The 18872-nt window shown below is 50.7% G+C and overlaps 1 protein-coding gene across 5 annotated transcripts in view; it reads right to left on the minus strand.

The window, feature by feature from the left end:
* CDH23 (cadherin related 23) overlaps nt 1–18872 on the minus strand; it is a 412201-nt gene that overhangs the window by 185228 nt on the left and 208101 nt on the right. For all 5 annotated transcript variants that reach the window (XM_054242941.2, XM_078345637.1, XM_078345636.1 and 2 more), the window contains exons 10-11: nt 13127–13239; nt 11362–11550 (exon numbers count right to left, since the gene is read on the minus strand). In XM_054242941.2, coding sequence (XP_054098916.2) covers nt 11362–11550; nt 13127–13239 — 302 coding nt within the window. The remainder of the gene's footprint in view (nt 1–11361; nt 11551–13126; nt 13240–18872) is intronic.

Consider the following 18872-nt stretch of genomic DNA (forward strand, 5'->3'; position numbering starts at 1 on the left):
TCCTTCTTGTTCCTGCCCCAGGCCCGTGGGCACCTGCTACCTGCATGCTATGCTAGCTACCAGGCATCTCTTCCCTTGCTCTGTGATCTTCCCTAAAATATTCCCTCTCTGAGCCTTGACTTGACCATGTGAAAAGAGCAAAGATATCATCTGTGTGTTGATGCTAGCACTAGTCAGAACCAGGGAGGGGAAAACGTGCTCTGAACCTTGCAATCTGGGATGTAAACCCGTGACAACTCTGATGTTGAAAATTTTATTTCAGGCTGGGCACACTGGCTCACTCCTGTAATCAATCCCAGCACTTCGGGAGGCCGAGGTGGGCGGATCACTTGAGTTAAGGAGTTCAAGACCAGCCTGGCTGACATGATAAAACCCTGTCTCGACTAAAAATACAAAACTTAGCCAGGCGTGGTGATGGGTGCCTGTGATCCCAACCATTCGGGAGGCTGAGGCAGGAGAACACCTGGAACTGGGAGGGACAGGTTGCAGTGAGCCGAGATCGTGCCACTGCACTCCAGTCTAGGTGACAGAGTGAAAATCTGTCTAAAAAAAGAGAAAATTTTATCTCACTCTCAATTCCTTTGTAATGAATTCCTTTTAACAAAGGGAGAAGCTGAGGCCTGGAGAAGAAGAAGGGAGGGACTGCCCTAAGCCTGCATGGACAGAGTGAGAGCACAGCTGTGACACCTTGCCTGGCCATGAAATGCCTTACCCTCTGCCCTGCACATGGCCCCATCACTGCACCATTCACCCGTTCAGGGGACAGGGTTAGCAGGTGCCTAGGCAAGCAGAGCCCAGTGTGGGCTGGGGAGGAGGCTTCTGCACTCCTAGTGGCCCACTCTTTCCACTGCCGGTTCCTGTTGCTTGTTGATTAGGACATTTCTAAGAATGAGCAGACATCAGCCTTGCAGCAAAACCCATGATGGTGGTGATGGGGTGAGACACACAGGCACAACTGCCAGCAGAGCTGTGCTTACTCCAGCCTTGTTCAAGATGGGGAGAACAGGACACCATCTGCTACTGTTAGGTGTATGAGGTAGGGTGGCCAATGGGGCAGTCAGGGGGAACATGGGAGGTTCTAGGGTAAAACTGGGCTCACTGGCACCCACAGCAAAGGGGCACCAGGGAGGGCACAACCCAGCCAAGAGGTGTTGGGGAGAGGAAGAGCCATGGAGAGGAAAGTTTGCCAGCTCTGCTTCTGATTCCCATGGGGGTCTTCAGGAAGCCCCACCACTGCTTTGAGGGGACATGACTCCATGGATAACATGATTCTCACTGCTTCCCATGGTGCCAGCCCTGCTCAGGAGTGTGGGTGGTAGGGTGGGGAAGGAGCCTGCCAGGGTGGCAGGTGAGAGAGGAACAATTCCCCAAATACAACATGAAAGATGAACTCCAGCTGCCAGAGGGGACTCAGGGCTGCCAGCTGCAGAAACTGGCATGGGGAGGAGGTGAGGGTGGGCACTGGCATGGCACACAGACCCTTCCTCACACCCCCACCAGGGAATTAAACAGCATGCTAATTAGATTTACAAAGATACTAAATGAGGAGGTGTCTGAATCATGGCAGAGGACACCCTCTGGTCCCCAGGGAGGCTGGAGCTTAGCACGCTGGGAGGAAGCACACCATAGGATGCAGCTATGGACAGAAAAATACTAATAATTATCACCATCACAATAAGAGCCTAGTGAAGGCAACTGGGGAGAAATTAATGGGAAAAGGCACAGTGGGGACTGTCTGATCCCTCTAGCTTCTCTTCCAGAATGGTTTTGCTTTGAAGTCAACAGATATTTTCCTGGAGAGACTAAATCTTGGGGGAGGAACCCTAGAACTGTAAGCTGAAGCTGTCAAACAACCCAGACCTTGCAAACGAACCCCTGCCTGCTGCCAGGGCAGAGGATGGGGGAACAGAGATGCAGAGAGGTGCTCACCAGGATCCCAGGAATCCCAGGTGCCAGCTGTGTGGAGATTGCTTTGCGTGAATGCTCAACCCTTGCTATGAGGTCAGTCACCAGAGAACCTTATGCTTTCAAAATAAGAGCAGCCAGGATGGGCTCCCTGGCTTCCAGCATGGGGGGGAGGCAATGAAGACCCCCACTTCTCTGCATGCCTTGCCTTGGCTGCTCCCTGGACAGGGGCCCTCTAACTCCACTTTACTTCATGGATGAAATCACAAGCTGGTGAGAGGTATAGAATGTTGGAGGCAATGCATCCACTTCCTTTTTCCAGCCAGATCCTAGTTACCTCCTTCGTGGAAGGAGAAAGAAGGGTCTGGAAAACAGGACAACTATACATCTGAGAGTGCAAACCCTACATCTGCCCCAGAGGATGATGGCAGCCTGCCCTCTTCTTTCCCCCACCTGGCTTCACTGCTTCTAGAGTTTGGTTTCTAATTCAAGTTGCCTAAGAGACAGAAAAACAGAGGTCCTGGGTCACACCGGCAGTAATATGGAGCATTTAGGGCAACTGCACCTACTCTCTGGGGTGGCAAGAATGTGCATTGACTGGGTTTCTCCCATCGCGCAGATGCTGGGGTGCAGATTTCTGGCGTTCAGGTGAACAGTGGCCTGCAGGGTCCAGAGCTGGAAAAGGGACCCTCAGCTGAACACATGACATGGAGCCACAGGTCTTGTCTCCTCCCTGCTCCCACCCTGCCCCTCCCCACACAGTGTGCAGCTAAGGATGCCTGCTCTAAGAACCAGCAGATGTCAGCCTTACAGCAAAGGCCCGAGCGGGGAGCTGGGTTAGTGCGGTACAGGGACAAAGGGTGAGGTTTTCATCTTTTTGTGCCATGACCCTTCTGAGAGTCTAGTGAAGCCCAGGCACCCCTTTCTCAGAAGAACTTCTATTTCCCACAAACTAAAATACAAGAGACTACAAAGTCAACTAATTATTTTGAAATACAGTTATCAAAGTCTTTTAAAAGGTTGTTATAATGTGCTTCAGAACACGTTAAACAATGAGACTTAGTGGTCAGTCTCACACACGCTGTAATTGCAGAGCAGTGAGGAGTGTAAATGGGATTTTGAGATTTCTGTGGCACCTGTAACGTGATATGAAAATATCTGAGCTGTCTCTTGGGGTCAGAGCCACAGGTAATGCTAATACCACGGTGATTTGTTTCTGTATTTGTAATTAAAGGAATGCTGAGATTCACTTAGATGCTGGTGAAAAGAAAGATGTAGACTTTTTTCCACCCAGGGCCACGGATGCCTTGGGGGATCTGTGGTCCCCCTTCCCTAGAAGGGCTGAGAATTTCTGGACTGAAGAGAAGCCTGGGAGAGACCCACAGGAGAAGCCTGCAGCCAGGAACCAGTCTTTGCGGAGCTGCGTGGGGAGGGCCTGGAGGCACTGCAGCCCAGACAAACTGACTCACAGGACCACATGTGAAAATAAATTTAAATAAATACAAGGTTGTGGGCTGCCACTGCCTGACAGGCCTGGAACACATGTGGAATGGAAAATGAGGGCAATGGATAAAAATAAAGACCGAGATGAGCAGGAGAACAAGAACAGTCTCCCCTTCTTACCCCACCTCATCGCTGCCCACCACACACACACCCCCAGCATTCAGGAAGACGGCCTTTTCTCCTTGTCATTTGTTTTTTTAAAAATTTATGTGTGGTGATGCTTTCTCTGTGGGGAGGTGGGTAATTCTGTTTTTTTTTTTTCTTTTCTATGCCCCTCAAACAAATGAACCATGTCATCTCCTGCCTGAGACAGGAATCAGTTCCTGCCAGATGTGTCCCTGTTCACGCTGCAGTTCAGGCCCCTCCGCTCCGTGAGACAAAACCTTGGAGGCGGTTGCCCAGTGCATCTGAATTCTCAACCCTCAGGTCCCAAGTGACCCCCAGTAGGGGCACCCCTCATGCCAGCAGAGGCTGGCTTTCCACCCACGAGCACAGGGGCCTCACTTCTTTAAGGCCGCACTCAGAGTCGTTCTTCCCACATTGGACGCTCTAGTTGGATGCTCCCACTCTTGCCTAACGCTGTCGCTTAAGCTCATCTCCGCAGCAGACACTGGGAAGTTAATTTATCAGGGTTTGGAAAACAGATGGGAGAGAACAGAAAGCCATGTTTGCAAATGCGGAGCCCTGCAGCACATGCAAGAAGCACAAGATTCAGAGTTCAAGACCAAGTTCTGAGACCAACTAGCTGTGTGACCTTGGGCAAGCTGCTTAACTCCTTTGAGCCTTGACTTCTTCCTCTCGGGAAAGGGAAAAGGATAATAATAGTTAATATCTAAAGTATGCTTTTTCTTTTTTAGAGAGGTTCTCTCTCTGTCACCCAGGCTGGAGTACAGTGGTGCAATCATAGCTCATTGCAGCCTCAACCTCCTGGGCTGAAGCAATCCTCCTGCCTCAGCCTCCCAAGCAGGAGGGGACTACAGGTGTGTGCCACCATGTTCCACTTCAAGAGTGTTTTTTATGGGCTAGACATTGTTCTAAATACAGATATGAACCCATTTAATCTTCATAACAGCTCTGCAAGGTAGGTAATGTTATTGTCTCTATTTTGCAGATAAGGAAATGGCATCAGAGGATAAATAAGTCCCCCAAACTCATGAAGATCGAAAGTAGGAAAGCCAAGTGCAGACCCAGGCTGTCTTGCTGGTTGATTTTATTTCTTACCCCTCTAGCTGCCTCTTTTACTCTTCCCTGAAAAGGGGTGCTGCGGGGATATCAAATACACAAATACACAGCAGGCTGGGTTGGTAGGTAGGGGCACCATGACCCACGTCCTCTTGGATAGAGAACGTTAACATTTGTGGAGTCGTAGAGACTGACTGACCCATCTCATGGTTTTCTAGGGGCAGACACTGAGCATGGTGGGCGAACAAGGCTTGTCTGGAATTGCACCTGAGTGCGGAAGAAGAACTGGCCTGGGCACTCTCTCTGCCACCTTCTCAGGGCAGTCAGGGTAGGTCTGGTGGTAGAAGGCTGAGGTCAGAGTTCAAAATCCTTGGACGATTTGAAATCACGGAGCCTCTGTCACAAAGACTGAAGGAGCCAACTCAGTGTCCTGGGAAGATTTCCAAAGAACAGTTTCTATCTGACTTTTAGATTTCTGTGATCAGGGAACTGGGGGTTTCTTTCTACAAACACCTCAACAGGAAAATGGCTAAACTGTCAAACTGTGGGACACTGGAATGCATGGGCCCGGGAGTGGAGAGTGTCTCCGGTGTAGGCGACTTCACTCCATTTCATTCACATTTCAACCAGGGTGTTTCCACCCTGCACATTTCAACACAGCCATCAGAGGGCTCCTTGAGAAACACAGCTCAGACCACATCAGCTCCCTGGCTTCCCTCCGGGCTCCCAGGAACAGAAAAATGCCTTCCTGTGCCTGACAGGCCCTGAGAGGGCTGTAGTCTGGCCTCCCAACACCCCCATCCTCTTGAGCTCTGTTCTGGACATCCACAGGAGCCCCTTTTCTGCTCCTTGAAAATGCCAGGCCATTTCCCTTTTGGGGACCTCTGCCCTTGTAGGGGAGCATTGGCTGCCAGAATATTCTCCCTCGGCAGCTCTGCGAGGCTACATCCTCCATGCCACTTAACTTCAGCTCCAACAGCACCTTTCTGAAGGCCTTCTGGGACCAGAGTCAGAAATCACCCCTACCCCACCCTATCATACACTCACCCTGTTTATTCAGTTCTGAACATCCATTTCTACTGCTATTTGGTCTCCCCACTGGAATGAAATATGAACTGTGGGAGGGCAGGGGCTACAGCTTCAGCACAGTCCCCCCAGGACCTAGCGCAGTGGCAGGCACACAGGTGGTACACTTGTTGTATGAATCAATAACTAACCCTCCACCTGCATTGGTTTCATCCTAGTCCCTCAGGAAGGCCAGGGTTCAGCAAATTAATGAGGCCTGAAAGCCTTTCTGAAATATTCCAGTTCCCAGACGAAGCTGGAATCTGGAAGCTGAGGCCTCTCTGGGGTGGGGAGGAGAGTGGTGTTCCACTCCCTACCCCAGTCCCTCTCCTCTGCACAAAATATTCTCAAGGACAGCAGCAAATGCATTCTGAGAAGCTGTGGGTCAGGAGTGAGGCAGAAGTATAGTGAATCAAATGCTCCCAGCTCTGGAGAAGGAAGGCAGGATGTCCACCAATGGTATTTTTCCTGACAGCGGATGAGAGGAACTGTCAGTTTTCAGCTATCTGGGTCAGTGGGAAGGGGTTGTCCATAATGAAAAAACTATTTAAGAACAATACCCCTCGCTGGGATTGTAAGGCAACCAGAGGTGTGGATGGTCTCCGAGCCACTCTGCTTCCATCCCCCGCCCCTTTCTGCTAGTCTGGAGGGGGTAGCAGAGGTAATTACTCAGAGGTAATTCACTGGCGCCTAAGTGGAGGAATGTTTTTTAGGGCAACTGAACAGAAAATTCCAACTCGTGCAACAAACCGTCCCCGTCCAGAAGGGAAAACAAGACTGCCAGTGGCTGACTCAGCTTCCAGGCACGCTAATGAGGTGAGGCTGGGGAGGGCTGCAGGCAAGGCCAGCAGAGGAAAAGCTGACCCAAGTGGAGAAAACGCCGAGGGTGTGTTGGCGGCAAGGGCAGCGTAGGGGGTTTAAGGATATAGACATCATTCAACCCAGGTGGGGGAACGGGTTGCCGATTCACCGTAGCTCCCCAGAGCGCCGAGGAAGACACGAGAAAATGCCCAGCCTCCGGGTGCAGGGGAACGAGGCTGCCACGACCTTTAATTTGAAACTCAGAGATGAGCTCCCCACGGCTTCGGGGGCTTCTGCCTCTCCAATTCTTTTTTTCTGATTTGCATCACAACCATCTATTTGCATCTCAGCTGTCACAAGGTACAAATGGGTTGTTGTTGGTTTCAACCCACCCTGTCCTTTTCTTCCCCGGCATCTGTGGGTTTTCTATAGCCAGGCAAAGGAGAAGAAATTACTCGGTGAGACTTGACAATGTGAATGGAGTCCTTGTGAGATAGAGGGGACTGCTTTCAAGAACCTTTATTGTTGTGAATGGTCTGGCAGAGCCTGAGATTCAGTGAGAGACTGAGCGGCATCTTCAATCTGGTGGGGACAGTGAATTCAATTAGCATCCTCATTAGCAATGACTGCCACAAAGTTCTTGTGGAGAGGTTATACTGCTTCCTCCTTCCCTTTCTGTTTAATCAGTTCCCTCAACTGCCCCACAGTGGATTTCTGAGGTCATCCTTGCTACACAAACTCAGCCGGACCCGGTTTGGAAAAAGCCGTGGGCCACCTCCCTAATACTTTTGTATTTAGCTGTGCGTTAACTCATCCAATGCTCATTTCGGGACTGCCCACCACGTTCCGGGCAGAGTATGAGGGCCTGGGTTACACTGGTGAGCCAAACCAGGCATGGCTGCCAACTGTGCACAATTGGGAGTTAGAGTTAACGGGACACTCACACTAATCATGGGCAGTGCAAGAGTCATGTGGCTCCACGAAGCCTGGGACAGAGGGTTCTGACCATTCTGCCGGTTCCCTTTCCTCCAGAGAATTTGCTCAATGAACACACTTTCCTGCCACACCGAGCAAATCCAGAGTCACCTTCAACTCAGACACAAATCCCAACAGATGTATGTTTCCCTCAGAAATGGACTGGCAAGAAACAACACTTTCCTAAAAATCCCTACTCTAGCAGTTGCCTGATTTATCTTTGTGGATCCCTGATTTTTCCCATTCTGGACACTCAGGCAATGTTCAACTGCCAGTAACTTCTTTTGCTCCTGTTGGCAATGTGGCTAAATGCTCCATGGGGGTACCTGGGTCTGAGTCTCCATCATGGTGGGGCCTCCACTATACCCAAGACTGGCCCTCTGCAGCATTCACCCAGCCAGCTCTGGATTTCTCCAGAGAAGAACATGAGATACACGAGAGCAGGGCTAGGCTGAAAGCAACTCATCCCTCTTTCTTATGGAGGAATGAACCCGGTGCCATATATGGGATGGTTTAGGGGCTGCCCCACTCAGAGGCTGGAAGATGGCCAAGGTGACCTCAGGCTTGGGTGGCCTGGGCTCCTGGACTGCCTCTCCTCGTTGGCTCTGTCTTTGCAAGTCACTGTGCCCTGGAGAAGAGGAGGCCAGGCCTGCACTGTCAAAGACACTGACCAGCTCCCTCGGGAAAACAGCCATGGAGAGCAGGAAATGGTCCCTGGTGGTGCTGGGTGCCCTGACTGCAGCGGGTGTGCCAATGGCTGAGCCTGGGTGGGGGGCGGTCACTATAGTTGAGTTGGACCCAGATACCCCTGAGCATTCCTCAGACATTTCAGAAAGCACTTCTAGCAAAGGAAGCCTGAGATGAAACCGGAGGTGTCAGGGTTGCCCCCAACCAGTCATGGTGAGCAGGCCTGGGGGGTTCTTGCTTATTGGACCCAGTCCTGTCAGGAGCTGCAGCTCCTCGATGATGACAAGGGCTAATGTTTGTGTGGCAGGCCCTGTGCCGCACTCTGTACATACCTCCTCTTGCCTCCTCCTCTGTGGCAGAGAAAACTACCTGGCACCTTCTCCATGCTTCCTGGCCTGCAGGTGGTGAGATGGGGGCACGTAACTAGTTCTGGCCAATAGTCATTGGGTAGAAGTTGCGGAGCCACTTCTGGGATGAAGCACAGAAGAGCTGGTGCTTAGCATGCCATCTGCCTCTTCTCTGCTGCAGGGACTGACAGACCTGCAGATCATGCCCCTGGGCAACTACACGGGGTGGGGTTTCCCTGTCCACCTGTGCTGGCCTAGTCGTCTGCATGAGAAATCAAGTTTAACGTGGGGGCTAACTTGGTACTGCAATAGAAGCTGATGGATACATTCTCTTTCTTTTCTATTTCTTTCTATAAAATATGAACAAAGCAAGGCTCATTATTTTACCTGAAGTCACAGAGCTAGTACATGGCAAGGCTAGACTGAAACATAGGCCCTGTCTGATTTCAGAGCTTGTGCTGCCCCTACATAAGCTGCCTTCCTTCTGGGTTGCCTCCAAGATCAAGCCTCAATTCCTTGTCTTGGGATTCAAGGCCCTCTGAGGCCTGGGTCCCAGCCTACCTCCCCACTGCACACATTCTTGCTTGCCTGGATTACTGCCTGCTCTGGCCAGCCAGCCTTCCTGTGCACCTCTGGGTGCAGCCCTAGGCCCCTCTCACCATAGAGCCTCTCCTGATCCTCCCAGCCCCTGTTGCCCCTTCTCCAGCTGAACCCTCACTGCCTGTGGTCATGGGACCTGGACCCCACGCTGGTATCCACATTTCTCTTCTCTTGGGCATTACGGTTCTCCTGAAACCACAGATGGGACTTTCTTCCAAGCATCTCATTCATACAGCCATCTCCAAAAGGGGGTGCCTGCCCTAAAGGAGGTACCTGCCCTCCAGGGGGAACAAGGTGACCCATTAGGGTGTAAGAAAATGCTGAAACTTGCTTTTTTCACCTGTTTTTTCCACCTTTTAAAATTACTACATTTAAAAATACGTTTTTAAATTTTTTGTTTTGAGACAGGGTCACCTAGGCTGGAGTGCAGTGGAACGATCTCAGCTCACTGCAACCTCTGCCTCCCAGGTTCAAGAAATTGTCATGCCTCAGCTTTCTGAGTAGCTGGGATTACAGGCACATACCACCACACTCCACTAATTGTTGTATTTTTGTAGAGATGGGGTTTGCCACGTTTCCCAGGCTGGTTGCAAACTCCTGGCCTCAAGTGATCCACCCGCCTCAGCCTCCCAAAGTGCTGGGACTACAGGTGTGAGACACTGCACCAGGCCTAAAAATATGTTTTAAAATGTACATACTGTATTTCTATCAACACACTGTGGACTCCTTGGGACAAGGACCATGGGTTACACTTGGATCCTCTAAGCAGCTAACTGTAGCTCTTTGTAAACAGTAGGTGATCGATACATACTTTAGTTGTCTCAGACAGTATGGAATGCCTGAGCAGGAGGTAGAGACACACATGTACATGTGCACACACACTTGAGCACATACACATCAGCATGGTGGGACCAACTTGCCCACATGCCCTGAGTCCTTGGGGGCACCATGTCCAGTTGAGAGGAGCTGATAGGAGGTAGGCAAAAGACATGGGCAGAGGGGCTCCTGGGTCAACAGGGCAGGCCACTTGCTGAGCAGCCAGAGTAGAGAGGGCTCCTTGGAGGGTGGTGGAGGAAGCCCAGCCTGGAGCAAGGCCACTTCAGCAGTCCCACATGAAGAGTAATTGAAGAGAAGCACCTCAGGCTGGAAAACCTAATGTAATTCCTGAGCAGGGTGGGCCAGGAGGAGCAGCAGTAATAAACAGAAGTCCTATTAGCTTGGCAGCTGCTGACGGGCAGGGAGATGGGGCGCAAGGAGGGGTGAGGACAGGGAAGGAGGCAGGCTGAGAGGGTCCTGAAGGGATGGAGACCTGGCCCCACCCCATAGAGGCCTGGTGCCCCCCCTTGCAACCCCATGATGCAGGGTGTGGCAGGGCCAGTGCAAGAGGCTGCCCCTACCCTGAGCTGCTTCCCTCCTCTCCAGCTCTCCCTTACTTCCTTTTAAGACTGCACCAAGCCAGGCAGACCCCTTGGTGATGCAGGCATCATCTTATGGCCTGGGATCCCCTCCAAAGGACTTAGGTCCTTCTGCTCTTCATAAGGAAAAGATGCGGTCCAAAACCAGGAATTAGAGTTTCTGCTAAGGTCATCATTTAAACAGGAGCATAAACGGTACAAGCACCCCAGAGAGGGCACCAGATCATCCACCAGGGTGTGTGAAAATACATGTATGGTTTATTTCTACCTTTTTTTTAAATTTTGAGATAGAGTCTTGCTCTTGTTGCCCAGGCTGGGTGCAGTGGCAGGATCTCAGCTCACTGCAACCTCCACCTCCCAGCTTCAAGTGATTCTCCTGCCTCAGCCTCCTGAGTACCTGAGATTACAGGCACCCACCACCATGCCCAGCTACTTTTTTATTTTTAGTAGAGACGGGGTTTCACCATGTTGGCCAGGCTGGTCTTGAACTCCTGACCTCGTGATCCACCCGCCTCAGCTTCCCAAAGTGCTGGGATTATAAGCGTGAGCCACTGCACCAGCCTTATTTCTACCTTTTAAAATTGCTATTTTTGTGCATGCTTTACAATATCCCTAGTAGATTAGTATGATGATCATGTATGTAACTTCTAAATAACAACCACACATATGGAAATATGTGCTCACAGTTTTTTGCTATTGTAGGGGGTAATCCAAATGTAGAGACTAGTTATTTTTCTTCAGCCTTATTTATCAGAAACTACCAGGAATGGGGTGCTACAATGTTTGTTTCTATTTTATAGTTGAGGACCTGGACAGTACAGGCAGCGTGGTGGGTCTGGATGGGTGGTGGGTCTGGACGGGCCACGTGTCTGGGGACTCACCTCATCCTTGTCCATCACCTGGATGAAGAGTGGAAGGGCAAAGCCGACCTGTGCCAGCTCAGTGATGGCCACGCTGTACTCAGAGCTGTTGAACTCTGGGGCATTGTCATTGATGTCAATAACCAGGATATTGAAGGTTGTGGTGACTGTAGCGTCAGATGGGGTACGGTCATCATTCAGCTCCGTGCCCTGTGGACAGAGATCAGTCACCCCGGGATGAAGGCAGCTAATTTCGGTAACAGCTTTTACTTACTTTCTCAGCACCAGGCACCGTGCTTCAATGTGAATGATCCCATCCAATCCTCACCACAACTCCAGGAGGAAGATTTTATCATTAGTGTCCCTATTTTAGTGATAAGGAAACTGAGGCTCAGAGAGATGAAGTAGCTTGTACAAGGATTCACAGCCAGAGGAGACTTCAAGCTCAGACAGTACAATCCTAGGATTGACAGCAGATGGATGAGATGAGGTGGGGAGGACAAGACCAATCTTGGGGTTCATCAAGGGACAAGGGGGAAGTCTTTATTCACTTTGGCAGATGATGAAGCTGAGGCCAAGACTGTTTCTGCTGATGGTTAATCAAGACCTAGCTGAGCACCTGCTACGGCCTGAACCCTGTGCTTGGCACTGAGGGTCAGCATAGATGGACTGATTCAGATGCCTGGGTGCCCAGTCTCTGGGCCAGAACCACAGGCCCAAAAGTGCCCATTCCCAGTTCTCACTCAGCCTTCTGAAGCTGAATCTCTCTGGGTGAGAGACACAAGAACAGATATCTTTCAACAGCTTCCCAGGGGATTTGAGTTCACAGCCAAGTGTGGGAACACACCCTAACATTTTATATAAAGACAGAAAAATTGAGTTTAAGTCCCACAGTGTGGTGCTGGGACCAGGGAGCAGCTTTCTCTGGTGGAGCTGACCACCTCACCTCCATGGGAGGAGAGCAGATGGGAGGGAAGGATGGTGGTGTGAGCACACTCTCCCATGGCTAACCCACAGCTGAACAGCCAGGCCTCTTAAGGTCAAGGACAGCAATTAAGGGCCAGGCTGGGCTGCACCATCCTCCCCATGGTGTGGAAGGGCCTCCTTCCCAGAACCCTTGGCCTCAGTCTTTGGGCCACCCCTTCCTCTCAATTGATGACTGATGGCCTGGGCTGGGGAGGCCCCCTGTGACTCAGACTGTGTCCATACCTCTAAATGGGACTCACAGGGAATGGCTCTGCAAGTCACTGATTTGAATTAAAACTGACCGAGTGGCAGGTGGCTGCTGGGGGTGTGGGACTGTAGCTCTGCTTCACCTTCTGGGGTGGGGACCCAGCACCTCCTTTCCTCCCTGCTGCATTGCTGTTTCTTAGCCCAGGGAAACCACGGCACTTGGAAATGGGACAGAATCCCAGAAATGGGGCAAATTCCAGAATTCTAGGTGGCTGCAACAGAAAACTTTGAATCCTGGGACAGCAGGAAGGAAGCACCACAGGATGAGCACCTACTGTGTGCCTTCCCCTAAGAGGGGATAAAAGTTCCATCCTGTGTGGTTGTCGATAATGGATGCGGCATGTCCAGCCACCTACAACTTCATAACTTGGGTGCCTCCCTGATGGGGCCCTGGGCACAAGCGCCGGGAGTCAGTGCAGGGTGAGAGCACGAAAGCGATGTGCTTCTGGAGCCACCACCAAGGGTGAGAGCCCTTGGACACTGCTGGAGGCTGGCATCTGAGTGGGGGCATCCCCTCTACCTGGGGTGAAGGTGCCCACCACCTGGCTCTCACCTTCACAGTCAGGATGAAGCCGTGGCTGTACAGGGGGTTCTCCCGATCCAGCAGGCCATTCAAGGTCAGCGCTCCACTAATGTAGTCCAGGGCAAAGATGCTGTTGGTATTCCCTGCAAGAGAGAGAAGCATTCAGGTGTGACTGGGCACAGGGCATGGGGGCACGGAGCTGGGGCCAGGGCTCCTCTCTGGGCATTAAAGACTCATCAGGTACTTGAAAGGAATGCTGGTTCAAGAGTAATGGAAAGAGCCCTGGAGTCCACGGTCCAAGCAGTCAGCAGACAGCAACGGGTCCCAGCAGGAGAACAGCACGCCCCTTCCAACCTCCTTCCGGTCCCTCTAACCCAGCCAGGGAGAAAGTCTTGGTCTGGTGCTACTATGCTTTAACACTTCTTTAGACCCACTTGATTTCTCTTTTAGCAAAGAGAGAGCAGGCTTCAGGCTCAGTGCCTTCCAAAGGGAGTGGACACCAGCCAGGATGCAGTAACCTGGTTCTGTTTCTCTTGTGCTTATTTTTATGGTCACATTCTGTTCTATTCTAGTCTAGTCTAGTATATTCTATTCTAATTCTCTATTTATGGCAGTGATGTAAAGTTTCCTCTTACAATAAATATAAGTAAAGACATAATTTAAAAATAAGTACTATGTTAAGTACTTATTTCAAAATTTAAGATATGTATTTAAAGTACTGGCAAAAATGATCTACGAGCAACACTTGCCTCAAACCAATGTCTCTGTAGTACCCACTCCTCTTCCTCTGCCATCTTCAGTTTCTTCTTCCTCTCCACAGAAACTCACACTGGCATCCTCAGGTTTCTCCAAATCACTGTGTTCTTTCCTGCCTCCTCATCTTTTAGTGTCTTTGTCTCCTGTCCTCACCCTCCACCCAGCCCAGTGCCAGCCTCTTCTCCTCCTCCTCCAGGAAGTCAGTCAACTTCTCCAGTTGGCCCCTTCCGGTCCCCACAGGCATTAGCCACTGTTTTGTAACTAACTGTTCCCCACTTGATTTCTGGGTGTTTTGGATCTCCTTCCCGACCCTCTGAAGATGGGGGCCTTTCATGACTGTCCCTTAAGGTACCCAGCCAACGCTGGGCACACAGTGGCAGGCATGTTCCCCACCTGGTCCAGTCCTGCATGGGCCCCCATCCTTGCCCATATGCCCTTCCCACCAGGCTGTGAATTCACCTGGGAAAATCCCGATTCCACTCTGCTCTCTTCTTTATGAACCAGTTTGTTGGTTCATTCACATACTCACTCCCATTCATTCACCCACCCAGCAATCTCTGGGGTAGGCTTTCCTATAGCAGGCCCTGAGCTGGGCATTGTTGGGCATGCAGATGTCAGCGTGCCAGGAATTCTGATGCCAAAGCACTTGCAGCCTGGTAAGTGATCGCTGGTACCCACCAGAATCGGCATCTCTGAGTTCTCAGCAGGGAGAGGCTGTTTACAGATGGGAAAGCTCAAAGAAGGAAAGCTCCATAGAGGGCATGTCACTGATATCCTGGACCACTGACTGGCTGTGTGACCTTGGGCAACTTACCTTTCCCCTCTGTGCCCTGGTTTCCTCTCTTGTAAAATACAGATAAAAATGGCATCTGCCTCATAGGGTTATGAGGAGTACATGAGTGTGAAAGTATAGATACATTGCTTTAAGACCATTCCTGGCATAAAATAAGGACTCAGTAGTGTTGTTGCTGTTACTGTTTGAGGTGGTTCCTGGAGAACAGGCAGAACTAGGGAAGAGGATGGATGGACACCAATTCCATATTACCGAATTAATACCCAAGGCTTCAACACATGCAGGTGAGCACCAGAGTCACCATGGAAGTGGCTGTAGTTCCCTGGTCTTCCTTTTCCCCATCTCTCTCTTTTTTATTTTATTTTATTTATTTATTATTATTATTTTTTGAGATAGCGTCTTACTCTGTCACCTAGGCTGGAGTGCAATGGCATGATCTTGGCCCACTGTAACCTTTGCCTCCTGGGCTCAAGTGACTCTCCCACCTCAGCCTCCTCAGTTGGTGGGATTACAGGCGCCCACCACCATGCCCAGCCAATTCTTTGTATTTTTAGTAGAGATGGGGTTTCACTATGTTGGCTAGGCTGGTCTTGAACTGCTGACCTCAGGTGATCCACCTGTCTTGGCCTCCCAAAGCGCTAGGATTACAGGTGTGAGCCACTGCACATGGCCCTGCTTCCCCATCTCTAAAGGGATCTGCATGTAGCAGAGGCTCACAGCATCTCTTGGCTTAACTAGGTAAAAAGTCAAGGGTAGGGCAATTTCCTCTTCTAACTTTAGACTTTGGGACAGAAGCTATTCTCAACTAACCCATGCTGAGTCACCTGCCTGTGCCGGTCAGCAAGACAGCTTGCTTCTATCCAGGCTGGTGGCCAGTGGCCGCTCTCACCTGTCCTCCCAGGCCACTGCATGGGCTAGCCAAGCTCAGAAAGAGGCTGCAGACGGTGGGACCTATTTGGGACTCAGTCTATCAGTCTATGGCCTTGGAATCTCTAACTTGGGGCCAGCCCAGGAGCAGGTATCCTTGTAGCTGCCCCTTTGCCTAAAGCTTCCTTTCCCAGCTATAGAGAGACCTGGGTCCTTTCCTGATGGGTTTTGTATGGCTGTGTTTGCATAGTGGGGAGCTGGAGGGACAGGACTGCAAGGAGGCATATAAATATATGATAGAAGGGAGTTTCTTTAGCTGGGAATTTTGCTGCTAGAGAAACGGGATATGTGCTCTCATCTGTTGATTCATTCATCTCATCTGTTGATTCATTCATTCAACAGTTATTGTGTTTCTCTAATGAGCATACAGGTAGGGTGCGGTGGCTCACACCTGTAATCTCAGCACTTTGGGAGGCCGAGGCAGTTGGATTACTTGAGGTCAGGAGTTCGAGACCAGCCTGGCCAACATGGGAAAACCCCATCTCTACTAAAAATACAAAAATTAGCTGGGTGTGGTGGTGTATGTTTGTAATTCCAGCTACTCAGGAGGCTGAGGCAGGAAAATTGCTTGAACCTGGGAGACAGAGATTGCAGTGAGCTAAGATCACACCACTGCACTCCAGCCTGGGTGAGAGAGCAAGACTGTCTAAAACAAATGGGGTTTCATTTTAATGGGAGCCATAGCCCTCAACCAGGTAATCACAGTACAAGGTGATCAGTGCTGAGGTTGGGTGAAGCAGAGGCAGTGCAGGGCCCTGTAGGGGCCGAAGTCCTCTTGAGCCTCTAAGGCTAAGCTGAAGGGCTGCCCCGAGGCAAGACCTCAGACCGACCTGCCTCCCACCCCTGCCCCAACACACTCACAGGAAGGGGCCCCCTCCCCAGCCGACAGACAGCATCCCAGCATTCCAGATTTTCATACAAATTTACTCTTTCCAATAAAGGCACCTATCAAATGTTTAACTAAATGTGATTCCATTTTTATTGTTGTGAGATTTTTCTTATAAATCATTCACAAACCTGAAGCCCCTTGCTGAGTGACATGTTTTCTTTTTTAGTTTGAAAAAAATAGGGTTTCAGCCCTGGAACACTCACTTGTGTTTCTCCACTCAGCTCCTAGGCCCCATTCATGTCCACACTGCCCACCCCAGACCCAGCATCTGTCCCCAGCACATAAGACACCCCATGCCCTGACCTAGGCAACCTTCAACAAACCTGCAGGCAAGTACCCCCTACACGGTCCACATTCAACCAAACTTGATGCACACACACTCAGAGACACACAGACACACTTCTTTTTCACACATCTGTCTGCATGGAGTACACCTTCCCACCTCCTGCCAAGAACAAGTGACTAACTCCCAGGACCAACAGCCAGAAAAAGCTACACCTAGGGAGCCGACAAGGCCACCTGAGTGAGGACTGACTCAGTGAGATGCTCGGTAAGATGCTCTTACTGTCACTATAGCAACGCTGGCACTTGCTGGGATGCCGCTAGGCTTGGGCAGGGGCAGGAGACAGCCCCTCGCCCTAAGCTGGAAAGGCCAAGGGCATGTCTCATTCAAAGATTCACTGATGTTTTTATTCACTCATTCCTTTAAGTTCATACTAAGCACCTACTGTGTGCAAGGTGTTGGAGAATCAATAAAAAAAAGCAGGCAAGGTTCATGCCTTCAGTCTCATGTGAATTGTCTGTGAAGATAGACATTGATGGTATAACCACACAATTGAAGGTTTAAGTACTTGCTGAGCTAAGGCCCCTGAAGAGAAGCAATTCGGAAAAGAGAAATGCCTCTGGCAGCAGATTGCATGGGTTCAAATCATGGTTCTGCTACTTGCTGGCTGTGTGACCTTGATCAAGTGACTTATATGTGGGCCTCAGTTGCTTAGTCTGTAAAATGGGGGAAATAATAAAACCCACTCCAGGCTGTCACTTTAAGGATTAAATAAGTTAATACAGTGCTGGGGACATAGGAAGCTCCCAACATATGTTGGCTGCCTGTGCTTTACCAAGATGGTCCCACCATGGTCTCTTCCCACCACCTCAGCAGCCTGTGCCTATAGCTGTTTTCCCAGCATGTCGCAGAGCCAACCCCACCTTTTGCCAGGAGAGCCTCACTACAGAGGGCTAGTGTTTATAGGCTGCCCTGAGGTGAGGCCAAGAACAAAACCCTCAGGTCCCAGGGTCCTGCACCCAGGGCTCTGACCTGTGCTCCCTCCTTCAGTAGGGATGGTGGGTGTGGGGTGGGGGGCCTCTACTTCCCTGTCTTGTTCCCCTCCCTTCTTCCCCCACTCCAATGTTCTCCCCTCCACAGGGCTGTGGGCTTGGCAGCCACACATGCAAATGTCTCTGCTCTTCTGGAAACTGATACTTCCATGTCAGCCTTCTGGTCTCCCAGATATTCTTTATTCAAGTCCCATGGGGGGCTGAGGGGCCCTCACCAGGGACGCCTTTCATCTGTTCAGCCCCACTGCTGAGCAGAAGGGCAGCTGCTTCCCCTGGGTGGACAGGTGCTGTCCTGAGTTCCAGGGGTGGGGGTATATCTGGTAGGGGAGGGGTTTTTGGGGTGGGATGGAGGCTGCACTTTTACCGCTGTAAGGATTCTGGGAACTGGTGATTCAAAGTGATCACAAAAGAAAAAAGCAGGTAATTACTGGCCCTGCTGGTTTTCCTGGGGCAGCCACCTCCTCTAGGAGCTCTAGGAATCAAGACCTTTCCACATTTTCGAGAGAGAGGTTGGGAGGAATAAATCATGTCTGCAAAAGCGTGAAAGGCTGGTGGGGGCTGGGGGGTGGGGATTGCAGCCTTCATTCTCTAATTTATTAAACCATAGTAGCCACTACTTATCAAACACTTATCATGTACCAGGCACTGAGCTAAGCTGTTTGTACAATCACATCACTTATTTGTTGCAACCAACTTATAAGAAGATACCCCATCTTCTGCATGAGGAAGCAGGCTCAGAGTCGTTAAATAACTTGACTAAGGTCACATGGCCGGCAAGTGGCCAGCTTGGACTTAGATTTACATTTCTCTTTCTCTCTCCACAAGCATTCGCATTCCACACATTTGTGGACACTCTGCATCCAGCCCTGTGCGATGGGGCAAGGAAATGGGATGAGGCAAATAAGAGGCCACCATCCTTCATAGAGTGGGCTGTCAACAAAGCTGCTTCTTCCTCAAGAGGGAGTCCTAGGGCTGGGTGCAGTGGCTCACACCTGCAGTCCCAACATATTGGGAGGCCAAGGTGGATGGATTACTTGAGGTCAGGAGTTCAAGACCAGCCTGGCCAACACACAGTT

The sequence above is a fragment of the Callithrix jacchus genome, chromosome 12 (assembly GCF_049354715.1).
Source record: "Callithrix jacchus isolate 240 chromosome 12, calJac240_pri, whole genome shotgun sequence".
NCBI classification, from domain to species: Eukaryota; Metazoa; Chordata; class Mammalia; order Primates; family Cebidae; genus Callithrix; species Callithrix jacchus.